This window comes from Oncorhynchus nerka, linkage group LG11 (genome assembly GCF_034236695.1).
Source record: "Oncorhynchus nerka isolate Pitt River linkage group LG11, Oner_Uvic_2.0, whole genome shotgun sequence".
Taxonomy (NCBI): domain Eukaryota; kingdom Metazoa; phylum Chordata; class Actinopteri; order Salmoniformes; family Salmonidae; genus Oncorhynchus; species Oncorhynchus nerka.
In genome coordinates, this window is record NC_088406.1 from 66951448 (window position 1) to 66968697 (window position 17250).

The 17250-nt window shown below is 44.3% G+C and overlaps 1 protein-coding gene across 1 annotated transcript; it reads right to left on the reverse strand.

Moving 5' to 3' along the window:
* Nucleotides 1–2141: 2141 nt before the first annotated feature.
* LOC135574047 (uncharacterized) lies at nt 2142–15023 on the reverse strand. The gene is made up of 7 exons (XM_065024839.1): nt 14047–15023; nt 13493–13623; nt 12050–12205; nt 10480–10638; nt 10002–10113; nt 3638–3765; nt 2142–3301 (listed from the first exon to the last, which is right to left on the reverse strand). The coding sequence occupies exons 1-7, from the start codon at nt 14327–14329 to the stop codon at nt 2381–2383; spliced, it is 1890 nt and encodes a 629-aa protein (XP_064880911.1). The 5' UTR covers nt 14330–15023; the 3' UTR covers nt 2142–2380.
* Nucleotides 15024–17250: the final 2227 nt, after the last annotated feature.

Sequence of the window (17250 nt, forward strand, 5' to 3'; positions counted from 1 at the left end):
ATTTAACAATGACAAGGCGACTTGTAATATGGCAGAATATAACAGTGTAATTATTCACTCCGCAAGGCAATCAAACAAGCCAAACGTCAGTATAGAGATGAAGCGGAGTCTCAATTCAATGGCCCAGACACAAGACGTATGTGGCAGGGACAACAAAAGGAAAACCAGCCACGTCGCAGAGACGGACGTCTTGCTTCCGGACAGACTAAACACATTCTTTGCAAGCTTTGAGAATAACACAGTGCCACCGACGAGGCCCGCTACCAAGGAATGTGGGCTCTCCTTCTGCGTGGCTGATGTGAGTAAAACATTTAAACGTGTTAACCCTCGCAAGGCTGCCAGTCCAGATGGCATCCCTAGCCGCGTTCTCAGAGCATGCGCAGACCAGCTGGCTGGTGTGTTTACGGGCATATTCAATCTCTCCCTATCCCAATATGCTGTCCCCACATACTTCAAGATGGCCATCATTTTTCCAGTTCCCAAGAAAGCTAAGGTAACTGAACTAAATGACTATCGCACCGTAGCACTCACCTCTGTAATCGTGAAGTGCTTTGAGCAACTAGTCAAGGATCATTTCACCATTACCTTACCTGCCACCCAAGACCCACTTTAATTTGCTTACCGCCCCAATAGATCTACAGACGATGCTATCGCCATCACTCTGAAGAAGAGGAGTACCTATGTAAGAATACTGTTTGACTATAGGAAAACAACCTCTCACTCAACGTCAACAAAACAAAAGGAGATTATTGTGGACTTCAGGAAACAGCAGAAGGTGCACCCCCCCTATCTACATCGACAGGGCCGCAGTGGAGAAGGTGGAAAGCTTCAAGTTCCTTGGCGTACACATCGCTGAAACAAACCACTCACACAGACAGTGTGGTGAACTAGGCACAACAGAGCCTTTTCAACCTCAGGAGGCTAAAGAAATTTGGCTCGTCACCTAAAACCCTCACACATTTTTACAGATGCACAATTGAAAGCATCCTGTCGGGCTTGTATCACATCCTGGTATGGCAACTGCACTGCCCGCAAACGCAAGGCTCTCCAGAGGGTGGTGCAGTCTGCCCAACGCTTTACCGGGACCAAACAACCCATCCTCCAGGACACCTACAGCACCCAATGTCACAAGAAGGTCATAAAGATCATCAAGGACATCAACCACCTGAGCCACTGCCTGTTCACCCCCCATCATCCAGAAGGTGAGATCAGTACAGGTCCATCAAAGCTGGGCCCGAAAGACTGAAAAACAGCTTCTATCTTAAGGCCATCAGACTGTTAAATTTCCATCACTAGCCGGCTTCCACAACCCTGCACCTTAGAGGCTGCTGCCTTATATACAGACTTGGAATCACTGGCAACTTTAATAATGGGACACTAGTCACTTTAATAATGTTTAAATACTGCTTTATTCATCTCACATGTATATACTGTATTATATTCTACTGTATTTTAGTCAATGCCACTCCGACATTGCTCTATCTAATATTTATTCCTTAATTCCATTCTTTTACTTTTAGATTTATGAGTATTGTTGTGAATCATTTTTAGATACTACAGCACTGTTGGAACTAGGAACATAAGTATTTAGCTACACCCACAAAATATGTGTATATGACCAATACAATTTGAAGTTAGGGTTGGTAGAAAATATTCTGTGCTACACCAAACAGTACCTAACCTGTAACTCCCAGTAATGGATACCAAAAATCTTTGGTTCAATCACATTATCTGGTTTAACAATCTGTAGCTATCTTCCAGTCAACCTTCTATAGCAGTCTGCGCCCCCCACAACAGTCTTCCAAACAAGTTTGCACTGAAGTTTCTACTTACAATCATCCATTCTGCTCTGCTAGCAGTCGGTGCTTCCGGTTCTCGTTGCATGAGCGGTTCAATTCTTCCAAATATCACTATTGCGGCATTGCCTTATCAGTTGAATATTACAATCAAGGAATAGGCACGTATAACGCCTCATACTTAATGGTTGGCGTCATAGCTCAAAGGATGTGGATAAATGAAAAGGGTATGCATGCTGTTCTTCTCAAATACGCCATTGCTTATTACATTACACATCAAATCTCCTATTCATGATCACCATCTTTCAAGCTCAGAGCAGATTTGTTTATGAAGAACACAGTAGAAAATAATACAATTACTTTATTCCATCTACATCACCTTAGTAAGGTAAATATTCAACTATCCTTGTTCTAGCCCAGGTTTACTCTCTCTCTAAAAACAGTTTACACAAGCCTGTTTCAAAAGACAAGTTAACAAAGGGTTAATGAGGGGTATGTGGTTAATTACTCTCTTACCCAAAGACACTTCACATAACTATAATATGTCACCCTGACACCCCCTGTGTACATCTCAGGCCACACTGCTACGATTTTTCCCCATTGTGGACACTCCTATGTCTGATAAGGTTAGTCAGGAAGGAGAAGCTCTTGTAACATAGTTTGCACTTGAAGGGCTTCTCCTTGGTGTGAACGGTCTGGTGCATCTTCACATAGCTCGCTTTAGCAAAGCGCCTCCCACACGTTGGGCAGGTGTATGGCTTGTCGGCGTCAGTCCTAATGCTCGGCCTCCCAATGACACCAGAGGAGGTAGAAGCAGGAGCCAGCCTCAGGTGGTTAGTCTTTGAGCTCCCTCCTTGACCTCTAGCCATTGTTTGGGTGTTGTTGGGATTTTGTGATGTGTTAGAGGCTAGGAAGCGCTTGTGTTGAACACCCATCCTGACTCTGTCTGTATTGCTAGGGTAACCATGAGGTAAATGAGGAAGGCTAGACCCAGACCTTCTATGAACCCATTCACCAGGCATTAGACGAGCTCCTGATGGAGAGGAAAGACTTCCTGTTAGACTCCTACCAGGGGGGTCTCCCACCACTCTCTGTGAAGGCTGAAGCCCAGGAAGACCTGCACTGTTTATCATGGACACTGTGGTGTTTGTATCATAGGAACAGGAGGGTCTATCTCTATCAGCCCCAGGCCCTGCTACATCCCTGCACTGAGACTGTGAAGAGAAGGGTCTGGGCTGCAGACTGGATCCCTGACTAGAGCCTCTGTCTCTCTGATTGCCACCAGGACTGAGGTTGTTCAGTCCACCTGTCCACTGGTTGTGTTCTGTGTGGTGGTGGAGTCTCGGTCCCTCGTAGTTGGGTCCTGGTTCCGACTCGGGAAGGAAGAGCGAAGGCTGCTGATCCAGGGTTCTGATCCGGGGCCAGGCTTTGTGACTAGACACCTCAGAGGCCCAGTCTCTCCCACCAGCAACACCGGATGACAGCAGGCTCTCATGGACAGCAGACTGTAAACACAAATTCAACAGAAAAGCATATAGGTTTATGTAAGAACCCATTTGCTCTACACACAGAAACATGACATTATAAAATGGTAACCACAGTTCAGCCCTAGCCTGACGACTCTAAATCCTTCCGCTGCTCTGTCGTTCGCAACATTCTTTCGTCTGAGACTGTCTCTCCCGCCGCATACAGACACCTCCCCGTACCCGCAGACCAAATATACGCCTAGCCCAGGGCTCAGTCAGTCTGTTGTGGAGAGTAAGTTCAACTATCTGTTTCTGGTTGTTTTTAACAGTGTTGTTCCGCAGCCCCGAGTTAAGGACGCTGTCCTAGCCTCTGACCTCCACTTTGTCGCCTCTGGTCCTGGCCTGCTCAGTGATGTTGTCCCGTAAGCCCTTGGCTCCACCGGTCTGGGTCTGGGAATTCAAGATGGCCGTCCAGTCTCCTCTGTTAGCCTCCAGCCAATCACCTGCAGGAAGAGGTTACAAAAATGGCAGAGAACTCTACATAGGGAGTTTTTGGGGGATATTACCTGGTCAGGTTCATACATTATGTGTGTTTTTGTATGTAAACTGCTGCGAGCAGCAATGACAAAGTGTAGAATGGCAGGAAACTAGCTTTAAAACTGTATAATGTTATCTCCGCTCCATGGCAAAATGTGTAAATTTGCTTTAAAGCAACAAAATTGTTCTCTGCAGTCAAGAGGAGGTCCTCTAAAATGTTTGATCGTAGATGGCACTGCTGGCCACAGAAACGACCCACCCGCACAAACTTTCCACCACTGCTGAAAATAAATCCTTGGGGAAATGCTGCTTTATGTGCAATCAGTGAAAGCATTACCAAGTTTATATCTCAATATTGTCATGACGTTGCCCTGTTGTATGAGGTTTATGACCCCCATAAATAACTTTCCCCTTTTTCCCTCCACCCTACAGAATGGACCCTTGGAAAGCCCTTTGTTAACATAGAGAGAATATGGTAACATCAAAAGGTTGGGGAAAGGTACAATATTTGTGTAATCCAACCAGTTGAAAGTGTCCGTTGGTACTTAAAGAATATGATGTCAGATCAGTTGTTGTCTGGGGATTATATCTGATGGTAGGACAACATAAATTGTATCTTGGAAAGGCCACACATTCTAGTTATCAGATTCACATGGAATTGTTGTGTAATTTAAAATGTTTAAATATGAAACTATTTGTGAAAAGATTAAATGTAATTTTAGTGAGGCGTGAGGACTGGTGTCCATACGTTTAAAAGGGCTTATTTCAACGTGAAGGAGGTGACGATCACCACGCTGGAAGGGATGAATTTCGAATAGACCAGCCAGAATACAGGACGAGCTGAGTATGGCAACTTGGTATGAACTTTGAACTCTTATTCACTAAAGACGTACGTGGCCTAGGAAAGGACAGATAATCCTATGAGAAGACAGGGTACTTCAACGTATCCGTTCTACAACACTACGACCAGAAAGATTCTACAAAGGACAAGGGCGATCTCTGCTAGGCAAACCAGTCTTCCATCTTCGACCCATCTATCAGTGTAAATAAACTCAGCAAAAAAATAAATGTCCTCTCACTGTCAACTGCTTTTATTTTCAGTAAACTTAACATTTGTAAATATTTGTATGAACATATATACCATGACGGACCCTCTACCTCTAAATCGATCCCGCTCAAGAGTACAGGCCCCGGTGTGACGTTCATTCCTTAGACGATAAACGCGAGTCCGACCATCACCCCTGGTGAGACAAAACCGCGACTCGTCAGTGAAGAGCACTTATTTCCAGTCCTGTCTGGTCCAGTGACAGTGGGTTTGTGCCCATAGACAATGTTGTTGCAACAGGCCTACAAGTCCTCAGTCCAGCCTCTCTCAGCCTATTGTGAAAAGTCTGAGCACTGATGGAGGGATTGTGCGTTCCTGGTGTAACTCGGGCAGTTGTTGTTGCCATCCTGTACCTGTCCCACAGGTGTGATGTTGGATGTACCGATCCTGTGCAGGTGTTGTTACACGTGGTCTGCCGCTGTGAGGACGATCAGCTGTCCGTCCTATCTCCCTGTAGCGCTGTCTTAGGCGTCTCACAGTACGTACATTGCAATTTATTGCCCTGGCCACATCTGCAACCCTCATGCCTCCTTGCAGCATGCCTAAGGCACGTTCCCGCAGATGAGCAGGGACCGTGGGCATCTTTCTTTTGGTGTTTTTCAGAGTCAGTAGAAAGGCCTCTTTAGTGTCCTAAGTTTTCATAACTGTGACCTTAATTTCCTACCGTCTGTAAGCTGTTCGTGTCTTAACGACGGTTCCATGGGTGCATGTTCATTAATTGTTTATGGTTCATAGAACAAATTTTTTTATTTCTTTTTTTTTCACCTTTATTTAACCAGGTAGGCTAGTTGAGAACAAGTTCTCATCTGCAACTGCGACCTGGCCAAGATAAAGCATAGCAGTGTGAACAGACAACACAGAGTTACACATGGAGTAAACAATTAACAAGTCAGTAACACAGTAGAAAAAAAAGGGGAGTCTATATACATTGTGTGCAAAAGGCATGAGGTAGGCGAATAATTACAATTTTGCAGATTAACACTGGAGTGATAAATGATCAGATGGTCATGTACAGGTAGAGATATTGGTGTGCAAAAGAGCAGAAAAGTAAATAAATAAAAACAGTATGGGGATGAGGTAGGTAAAAATGGGTGGGCTATTTACCGATAGACTATGTACAGCTGCAGCGATCGGTTAGCTGCTCAGATAGCAGATGTTTGAAGTTGGTGAGGGAGATGAAAGTCTCCAACTTCAGCGATTTTTGCAATTCGTTCCAGTCACAGGCAGCAGAGAACTGGAACGAAAGGCGGCCAAATTAGGTGTTGGCTTTAGGGATGATCAGTGAGATACACCTGCTGGAGCGCGTGGGAAACAGTGTTTACACCCTTTACAATGAAGATCTGTGAAGTTATTTTGATTTTTACGAATTATCTTTGAAAGACAGGATCCTGAAAAAGGGACGTTTCTTTTTTTGCTGAGTGTTTATATCTTGCATTTTCCTTTTCCGAATAGGCGGTTATTAGAATGCATAAGATTCTGTATTTACGGTAGCATAGCTTCTCAAGGTCCGACAGAGACCCAATCCCCTTTGTCCCTCAGTCTTCCCGATCTTTGATTCAAACTCAACCCCTTTTCTTTGCGTAACCAGCCATCATATTGGTTTCATCCGCTATTGTCCGGTTGAAATATGATTGATTATTTAGGCTAAAAACAACCTGAGGGTTGATTATAAACATCGTTTGACATGTTTCTACGAACTTTACGGATACTATTTGGATTTTTCATCTGCCTGTTGTGACTGCGTCTGAGCATGTGGATTACTGAAGTTTTACTAAAGTTTTTGGATATAAACAGGGACTTTATCAAACAAAACAAACATTTATTGAGTAAATGGAAGTCTTGTGAATGCGATCATCAAAAGGTAAGTGATTAATCGTATCGCTATTTTTGACTTGTTGTAATGAGTATTTCTGTTTTTGAATTTGGCGCTCTGCAATTTCACTGGATGTTGGCCAGGTGGGACGCTAGCGTCCCACGTACCCTAGTGAGGTTAAAGTCTTTAATGTATTGAGTCTATAAACCAGTTCTGGGGTCAAATTGACTTGTGGTTTATGTTAAGATTTTTTACGTTTTCAGCGTTAGTGTATCGGTATATTGCGGTCATCTTTAAATACTGGGACTTTATTTTATTAAGCTAAAGTGTACAACACCCGTTGAATATGGCCGGTGTCAGTAAATGTCGGCAAAAAAGCGTAATGAAACATGCACCTGTCAAGAAACTGACTGTTAGAACTCTTAAGGCTCCATGGATTGATGAGGAATTGAAAAACAAGGCAAAAGGAGTGACTAATAAGTCTGGCTGCACATCTGACTTACTGCAAATTGAGACATTATGTATACAACAGAAGAAGAAACTGTATTATGAAGCCAAGATCAATAATATAAAGAATGATGGAAAATTACGGGCAGAAATTCAACTCCATCTTTCATCGAATCAGATGGCTTATTCACCACAAAACCATTTGATGTTTCCAATTATTTTAATGATTACTTCATTGTCAAATTGGGCAAACTTAGGCGGGAAATGCCAACAATGAACAGTGAGCCATTGTATTCATGCATAAAAAAAATAATAATGAAAGAAAAGCACTGCAGTTTGAATTCTGTAAAGTTAGTGTGGGAGAGGTGGAAAAATTGTTATCAATCAATAATGACAAATCTCCTGGCATTGACAACTTAGATGGAAAGCTACTGAGGATTTGTAGCTGACTCTATAGCCACTCATATCAGTCATATCTTTAATCTGGGCCTAGAGGAAAGTCTTTGTCCTCAGGCCTGGAGGGAAGCCAGCAGGCCAAAAAGCTTGCTGCCAGCTCTTAGTAAACTGTTAATGCTACTTCTCTGTAAACAAATTAACAACAGACTTTCAGCATGCTTATAGAGAAGGGCACTCAACATGTACTGCACTGACACAAATTACTGATGATTGGTTGAAAGAAATTCATAATAAGAAGATTGTGGGAGCTGTACTGTTAGACTTCAGTGCAGCCTTTGATATTATTGTTGTTGAAAAAACGTATGTGTTATGGCTATATATATAATAGAATCAAAAGGTATTCTTTAATGGAAGCTTCTCTAATGTCAAACATGTAAAGTGTGGCGTACCACAGGGCAGCTCTCTACTCTTTTCTATTTTTACCAAGGACTTGCCACTGGCATTAAACAAAGCATGTGTGTCCATGTATGCTGATGATTGAACCATATACACAGCAACCACAGCTAATGAAGTCACTGAAACCCTTAAAGAGTTGCAGTCTGTTTTGGAATGGGTGGCCAGTATTAAACTGGTCCTGAACATCTCCAAAACTAAGAGCATTGTATTTGGTACAAATAATTCCCTAAGTTCTAAACCTCAGCTGAATCTGGTAATGAATGGTGTGGCTGTTGAACAAGTTGAGGAGACTAAATTACTTGGCGTTACCTTAGATTGTAAACGGTCATGGTCAAAACATATAGATTCAATGGTTGTAAAGATGGGGAGAGGTCTGCCCGAAATAAAGAGACGCTCTGCTTTTTTGACGCCACACTCCAAAAAGCAAGCTCTAGTTTAGCCCAATTTTGATTATGGTCCAGTCGTGTGGTCCAGTGCAACAAGGAAAGACATAGTTAAGCTGCATCTGGCCCAGAACAGAGCGGCACATCTCTCTCTTCATTGTAATCAGAGGGCTGATATAAATACTATGCATGCCAGTCTCTCTTGGCTAAGAGTTGAGGAGTGACTGCATCACTTATTTTTTATAAGTGAAATGAATGTGTTAAATCCCAAATTGTTTGCAAAGTCAATTTACACACAGACACTTACCCCACCAGATATTCCAACAAGTTTTTTTTCACAGTCCCCAAATCCAGAACAAATTCAAGAAAGCAGACAGTATTGCATGGAACTCCTCAAAAGCAACACCTCACAGCACAACGCCTCTCCCCTATTTGACTTAGATAGTTTGTGTGTATGCATTGATATGTAGGCTACGTGTGCCTTTAAAAAAAAATGTATGTAGTTCTATCCTTGAGCTGTTCTTGTCTATTAATGTTCTGTATTGTTTCATGTTTTGTGTGGCCCACAGGAAGAGTAGCTGCTGCTTTTGCAACATCTAATGGGGATCCTAATGAAATACCAAATACCAAATCAAAAGCAGGAAAAGGCAGCAAAGGTGCAAATGGCACAGCTTGGTTCAGTTGACCCATCCTCTGGCAAACATAACAGGATTTACTTTAAGACACAAGGTCCTGTTTTAGACCGGGCCAGAAGAAGTTATGCAAGATATTTTCATACGTCTTGTTGACCCCCAAGATGGCCTGCCATACTACCATCATGACCAACCTCAGTATCTCTTGTCGAAGCGTAACTGGAACGACAACTTGAGAAACACTGGGCCAATCGTACTGGCCAGAAGTGGCGCAAGAACTCAATTTCCTCATTAGAACACCATCTCTGTCAAAGTAAGCCACACAAACTTCAAGCTCCTGCTCTGGATGTATCTCAGCAAAAAGAGGGGAGAGAGAAACATCTTTGCTCTGTTCAGCAACCAACTGCTTCCTCCTATACATTAAAGTATCAACTGTAGGGACCCTCTCTTCCTTCAGTGGTCCTGCAAACTCGCTCATCTTTGAGGTTTTCAAAGGAGAGGTCAACTCAGGAGGTTTAGCGAAATCAGGATCACCCCTAAACATCTCGGACAGATTGACCATTGTGGGATTGCTGACATCCTCTAGCCTTGCTCCCGACGACTTTCTTAGACATAGCACGTGTAACGGCACACGCTAGGGTCATTTTCTGATAACCCATCAGGTGCCTCTACTCCGGGTTCCTTACGACAGGATTTGGCAAAACCTTCCCTCGAGCAAAATCGTTTCCAAAAAATGAATGAGACCCACTTCACCGGTAGGCTAGGCCTCACTCCAACGACAACAGAACCAACAAACTGTAACCAGTTGCTGAAGTGTCAGACAAAGGCAAGACACCATCCAAAATGAAGGAATGGGCTGCCCCAGTGTCTTCGGAGTGATTAGCTGTGAACACTTAATAATAGCCAGGTGCATCACTAGTCCCACTGAAGATCTATTACTGTATGTAGGCTATATGTATTTCTCTCTTACCTTGCTCCCCCATCTTTAGTCCACTCAGCAGATCCATGCTCTCTGGTCCGTCTTCTATTGTCTCCTCTTTGACTAGCAGCAGATCAGGCTTCCCATCCTCCATGTCTACTGACTGTAAGAAATACAGAGCGAGAGGATGTTGAATCAAGACATCTGATATGAGCACCCTGCTATGGAGCAACTTGTCATTGGGCAAAGAGGGATTGCTATGAGTATTGTGTAAATATGTTAGTTGATTTGATTACTTGACTCTTTAATGGTTTGATCATTCAAAAGGCATGGTTCCACACTTAAGACAAAATGAATCAAGACCTGGGTCAGTATCCACAAAGAGTTTCAGAGTGCTGTTCTAGGATCAGTTTTGCCTTTTAGATCATAATGAATAAGTTGATATCCTAGATCAGCGCACCTACTCTTGAGGCTTTCTGGATATGGGCCTTGACCTAATACCATTCACAGTAGTTTACAGAGGGCTCACCTCAGTGATACAGTGTGTGTTCCTGTGCTGCTCAGCTGGTTCCTCTGTGGGTTCAGGTGTAGTCTCGTTGTCCTCCATGACCATGTTCCCCTCAGGGTTTTCCAGACCCTCCTCACACCCCTCCTCCTTGACTAGCAGCACCTCTGGACCCTCCTCCTCCTGGAAGAGACAGGTGATACAGACATACTCTCCCTCAGGTACACACACACAGATAATAAACACTTTCAGCATGGTGTTTACCCATCCTAGAATGTATTTACAGAATGACGTCATCATTGTTAATGCCATCACAGTGGACATAAATATGATGTTGTGGGTAAATCAGTGTAATGGGAAAATGTTGGGTAGAATGCGCTCTCAAACCCTGGCGGGCAGCCAGTCTTGGAGATGGACATCTCCCAATTTCAAAGCCACAACTCCTAAACGGCTGACCAGGCGGATAAAGGTGTCCCATCTCCTAAACGGCTGGAAAGGCAGATGAAGGCTACAACTGATAACTGATCAAATGTATGCACACTCACTACTGTAAGTCGCTCTGGATAAGAGCATCTGTTAAAATGCAAATATGAATCAGCAAAAGCCAAACCAGACTAAACTATTTTGACGTGTACAGTAGGTGTTTGTTAGGTATGTAAAAGCTATATTTAGTAAGTGTATATTGGTTATAAAGTGCAGTTGGGTGTAAGCAGAATAGGGTGACATCAGATGTGATGTACAATGAGTATAAAAACCTTAACACCTGCTTTTCACATGACATAGACTGACCAGGTGAAAGCTATGATCCCTTATTGATGTCAACTTTGAATCCACTTCAATCAGTGTAGATGAAGGTAGGAGACAGTTTAGCATACAGGCGAGGGGGGCAGCTGAAGCCTTTGTTACAGAACATGCAGAAGAACCGCATCTCTTAAATATTGACTGAATGTTTTTGCCCCTCCCCGAGTGTAGGGTCTCGTCCTGTCGTTTGATTTCAATACCTGATTGAAAAGTATGTGGCCCTGTGAATTGGAAGGTCCCATCAATGTGGACACTGGGTCGTGATCCCTGAACTTGTGTTAAGGGGAGTAGGTGGGGACATTTGGATTTGTATCTAAGCTTTCCCTATAATCTAAGAAATCTCTGTCTTATGAGTGTCCTCCTCAGTGATTCTCATCGACATTCCATGTCAGAGGAGCGTCGCCCTCCATTTTCACAGTCACCAGTCTATAACCTCACTTTTCTTATCTAGGCACCCTTCGGAGTATACACTACTACTGTACTGGTTCCAGTCCCCTCTAAACAGATCAGTCTGTGTCTCTAAACCCAAGGGCATGTTGCCAGGGTCCATCTCTGTAGTGTAAGAACAATACGGATCGTTGCCAGTCCCTAACGCGTCACCCGAGTCCCGATGGGAAGGAACAGTCCTCGGGCTCGGGTTACTGTAAAGTAAATACTCTGAGCCGGAAGCAAGAGGACAGCCCAGTGGCCCCAGTCTAACTGGATCAGATCGTGTGTGTAAAAGCCTGTGTGTTACAGTTAAAGTCTCTGTGTCGGTCTCTGGCTTGAGGATGGCGTTCAGCGTTCTACTGACCTCCGTGATGCTGCGGGAGGTCCTGGGCTGGGGCGTGGCGGCGCGGTCCTCCGTGGCTACAGGGAGCGCTCCAGTCTGGATGTCTCTGTGTCTTGAGTCCTTTCCTTCAGTCCCCTCCTGATTGACCCCAGTACCTGCAGCCTCTGCATCTGCAGACTGACACAAGAAGAGAGGAGGTTATTATCGATACATAATAGGTTTGCATAACAATGTCGTAGGGAAGTCTGGGGGCGGCAGGTAGCTTAGTGGTTAAGAGTGTTGGCTAAGTAACTGAAAAGTTGCTGGTTCGAATCCCCGAGCAAGGTGTTGAACTCTAATTGCTCCTGACGCAAGCCTAGCAGACGAGCTAAATGCCTTTTATGCTCGCCTCGAGGCAAGCAACACTGAAGCTGTTAAGGAGCCTTTTGGTCCTAGCACCAGCTGTTCTGGATGACTGTGTGATAACGCTCTTGGTAGCCGATATGAGCAAGACCGGTGAATTATTGCACGAAGCGCGCCAGCTAAACTGAGTTTTTGGGGATATAAAGAAGGACATTATTGAACAAAAGGACAATTTGTGATGTAGCTGGGACCTTTTGGAGTGCCAACAGAAGAAGATCAAAAGGTAAGGCATTTATTATATCACCATTTCTGACTTTCGTGGCGCACCTGCCTGGTTGAAAAATGTTTTTCATGCTTTTGTATGCGGGGCGCTGTCCTCAGATAATCGTATGGTGTGCTTTCGTGGTAAAGTATTTTTGAAATCTGACCCAGCGGCTGGATTAACAAGTTAAGCTCTATTTTGATGTATCACACTTGTATTTTCATGAATGTTAAATATTTCTATTTCTGTAATTTGAATTTCACCGGATGTTGTCGAGGTGGGTCGCTAGCCTGTGCCAGAAAGGTTAACAGCTTCTACCCCTAAGCCATAAGACTGCTTAACAATTAATCAAATAGCTACCTGGACTATTTACATTGACCTCTCCACATTTGTTTTGTACACTGCTGCTACTCGCTGTTTAATATCTATGCATAGTCACTTCACCCCTACCTACATGTACAAATTACCTCAACTAACCTGTATCCCCGCACACTGACTCGGTACACCCTGTATATAGACTCGTTATTGTTGTGTTCATTTTTATTATTTTTTACTTTAGTTTATTTGGTAAATATTTTCTTAACTCTTCTTGAACTGCACTGTTGGTTAAGGGCTTGTAAGTAAGCTTTTCACGGTAAGGTCTTGTTGTATTCGAGGGATGTGACAAAAAGTTTGATTTGAAGTCACTCTGGATAAGAGTGTCTGCTAAATGACTAAAATGTAAGTCTCACAAGCTCCCCTATGGCAGATAAATAAGGATGTACATGTAAGCATATGAATAGCTGAGGGGAGTGTATCTTAAATAAAATGGGACACATTTAAATGTATTGTAATTTTTTATGTTACATTAAGACACTAACCTCTATCACAATAACATGCTGGGTTGAGGTTCCACTCCCCTCATCTATAGCTATGGGTTGGTCATCTATCCACGCGTTGTGTCCCGCTGGTTTCACAAAGCTCCTGTGGCCTCCAGTGAGATGTCCGTCACCTGAGGGAGTGATTGGGGGAAAAGGAGTGGTTAAGTCACATACTGTCAATGCTCAATACTATATTGTACACTTGACACTGTCTACAATTGGCAAGGATGTAAGGTAGCACTTGTCATAACTTCTTTATATGCCATTTATTGATTGATTATGTTCCATGCATCACATGCTTTTAATTGAGTATGACAAAAGGAAATTCAGTAAATCAAGTATCTGTTTAGAATTTGACAGTGTCTTTGTGCAAGAAGAATTTGTTCTTTATTGACCTACCTGGTAAAATAAAGGTAAAATAAATAAAACATTGTACAAGATAGCGAAGTAACCAAGGGAATTATTGCACACTAGCCAAACACTGACCAAGACACAATTCTGGATAACACATTTGAACAAATGCGCCAAGCCCCTCAACCTTCTGCAAAATGTACCTCTTGCCATTCCTCTGTATCGGTCGAGGATCTTGACACTACTGGGACGACTGGCGACGACGCGCTCTCGTATTGTCCTCTCTGCGCGCTCCCGTGCCACCTTCAGTTCCAGTAGCTGTAGTTTCCTCCGCAATCCCCTGTTTTCTTTCTGGCTTTGAGTAACTTCTAAACGAAACACTGCATAGTCGTCATCTACTAGTTTACAGATCTCTGCCACGGCTGCATTCGCTAGCACCTCCATAATGGAGGCTATTTGAGTGTGAAAAACCATACAGTCAGCCATTGTTAGCAGCTAGCAAGCGTTACCCAGATAACATAGGTATATGAACCAAGTCCTGTTTCCAACGCGAATTACAGATTACCTGAGGTAATTATGTGATGCCGTGAAGTAAAAATCGGCATACTTTGAGTTCCAGTGTGTTAATACACGTCTAAATACAACAATAAAAACGCTAAAGTGGTAATTGTTCTTGGTCACTGTTCGCGTCCGTTTACTTCTTCGGTGGTATTTTTGGGCAGTTGGCATCCTATGTTGTTAGTGCATTACTGCCACCTACTACTGTGCTGGAGTGGAGTGTGGGCCAGAGACCGGGAGAAACATAATAATGCCTGCCTGCCCGTTTACCTTATAAAAACAACACACAAAAACGAATACTGTATATGTTCATATTCTACTCAATGGACTCATTACACTTAATTCCTGTATCCCATTCTCTCTCATCTCAGTCAACTTACCTGGTAAAATATATTTAAAAAAAAATCAAATGCAGATGCTCAAATATCTCTCTCCCGCTTATACTGCCCGCACTATATCAACACATGTTCTACTGTTTATATTTCCTGGCAATAATCACACCTTCCTATGATATGTAATTACTTATTCAGCCGGTTGTGTTCCAACCTATGTCTATTTAAGGTGGCCTCCTATCATCTTTCTCATGCTGCCGTTCTCCCGCCCCCAACTTTTTGAGAGCATCTTGACTGGCTGCACACGGCTTGGTACGGCACCTGCAAGGCACTCGACCGCAAGGCACTACAGAGGGTGGTGAGTACGGCCCAGTACATCACTGGGGCCAAGCTCCCTGCCATCCAGGACCTCTATACCAGGCAGTGTCAGAGGAAGGCCCAAAAAAGGTTCAGACTCCAGTCACCCAAGTCATAGACTGTTCTCTCTGCTACCGCACGGCAAGCAGTACCAGTGCAGCAAGTCTGGGACCAACAAGCTTATAACCCCAAGCCATAAGACTGCTAAATAGCTACCCTTACTACCCGCATTGACCCTTTTTGGTGCTAATTCTCTTGCACTGACTAAATACTTGTACTCCCCATATATATCCATGTTATTTTTTACTCTGTATTGTTATTTACTGTGTATTTATTATTTGTGTCACTTTGTATTTTTGTATCTTAACTCTGCATTGTTGGAAAAGGACCCAGAAGTAAGCATTTCACTGTTGGTCTACACCTATTCTTTACAAAGCATGTGACAAATCAAATTTGATTCGATTCTTTTCCTCTGTTTATAGAAGAGAGATGGGTTTGTAGTACCTCATACAGCAGGTTTTGTCTGGTGCTGCGTGAGCTAAAGGACTGCAGACTTATGAGTACTGATGAAATGAGATAGCGCACACCACTACTCTGTCTGGCTTCATATTCTGAGTCCTTGCGCCTGTATGACATCTACATTTACATTTACATTTAAGTCATTTAGCAGACGCTCTTATCCAGAGCGACTTACAAATTGGTGCCTTCACCTTATGACATCCAGTGGAACAGCCACTTTACAATAGTGCATCTAGGTCTTTTAAGGGGGGGTGAGAAGGATTACTTTATCCTATCCTAGGTATTCCTTAAAGAGGTGGGGTTTCAGGTGTCTCCGGAAGGTGGTGATTGACTCCGCTGTCCTGGCGTCGTGAGGGAGTTTGTTCCACCATTGGGGGGCCAGAGCAGCGAACAGTTTTGACTGGGCTGAGCGGGAACTGTACTTCCTCAGTGGTAGGGAGGCGAGCAGGCCAGAGGTGGATGAACGCAGTGCCCTTGTTTGGGTGTAGGGCCTGATCAGAGCCTGGAGGTACTGAGGTGCCGTTCCCCTCACAGCTCCGTAGGCAAGCACCATGGTCTTGTAGCGGATGCGAGCTTCAACTGGAAGCCAGTGGAGAGAGCGGAGGAGCGGGGTGACGTGAGAGAACTTGGGAAGGTTGTACACCAGACGGGCTGCGGCGTTCTGGATGAGTTGTAGGGGTTTAATGGCACAGGCAGGGAGCCCAGCCAACAGCGAGTTGCAGTAATCCAGACGGGAGATGACAAGTGCCTGGATTAGGACCTGCGCCGCTTCCTGTGTGAGGCAGGGTCGTACTCTGCAGATGTTGTAGAGCATGAACCCACAGGAACGGGCCACCGCCTTGATGTTATTTGAGAACGACAGGGTGTTGTCCAGGATCACGCCAAGGTTCTTAGCGCTCTGGGACGAGGACACAATGGAGTTGTCAACCGTGATGGCGAGATCATGGAACGGGCAGTCCTTCCCCGGGAGGAAGAGCAGCTCCGTCTTGCCGAGGTTCAGCTTGAGGTGATGATCCGTCATCCACACTGATATGTCTGCCAGACATGCAGAGATGCGATTCGCCACCTGGTCGTCAGAAGGGGGAAAGGAGAAGATTAATTGTGTGTCGTCTGCATAGCAATGATAGGAGAGACCATGTGAGGTTATGACAGAGCCAAGTGACTTGGTGTATAGCGAGAATAGGAGAGGGCCTAGAACAGAGCCCTGGGGACACCAGTGGTGAGAGCACGTGGTGAGGAGACGGATTCTCGCCACGCCACCTGGTAGGAGCGACCTGTCAGGTAGGACGCAATCCAAGCGTGGGCCGCGCCGGAGATGCCCAACTCGGAGAGGGTGGAGAGGAGGATCTGATGGTTCACAGTATCGAAGGCAGCCGATAGGTCTAGAAGGATGAGAGCAGAGGAGAGAGAGTTAGCTTTAGCAGTGCGGAGCGCCTCCGTGATACAGAGAAGAGCAGTCTCAGTTGAATGACTAGTCTTGAAACCTGACTGATTTGGATCAAGAAGGTCATTCTGAGAGAGATAGCGGGAGAGCTGGCCAAGGACGGCACGTTCAAGAGTTTTGGAGAGAAAAGAAAGAAGGGATACTGGTCTGTAGTTGTTGACATCGGAGGGATCGAGTGTAGGTTTTTTCAGAAGGGG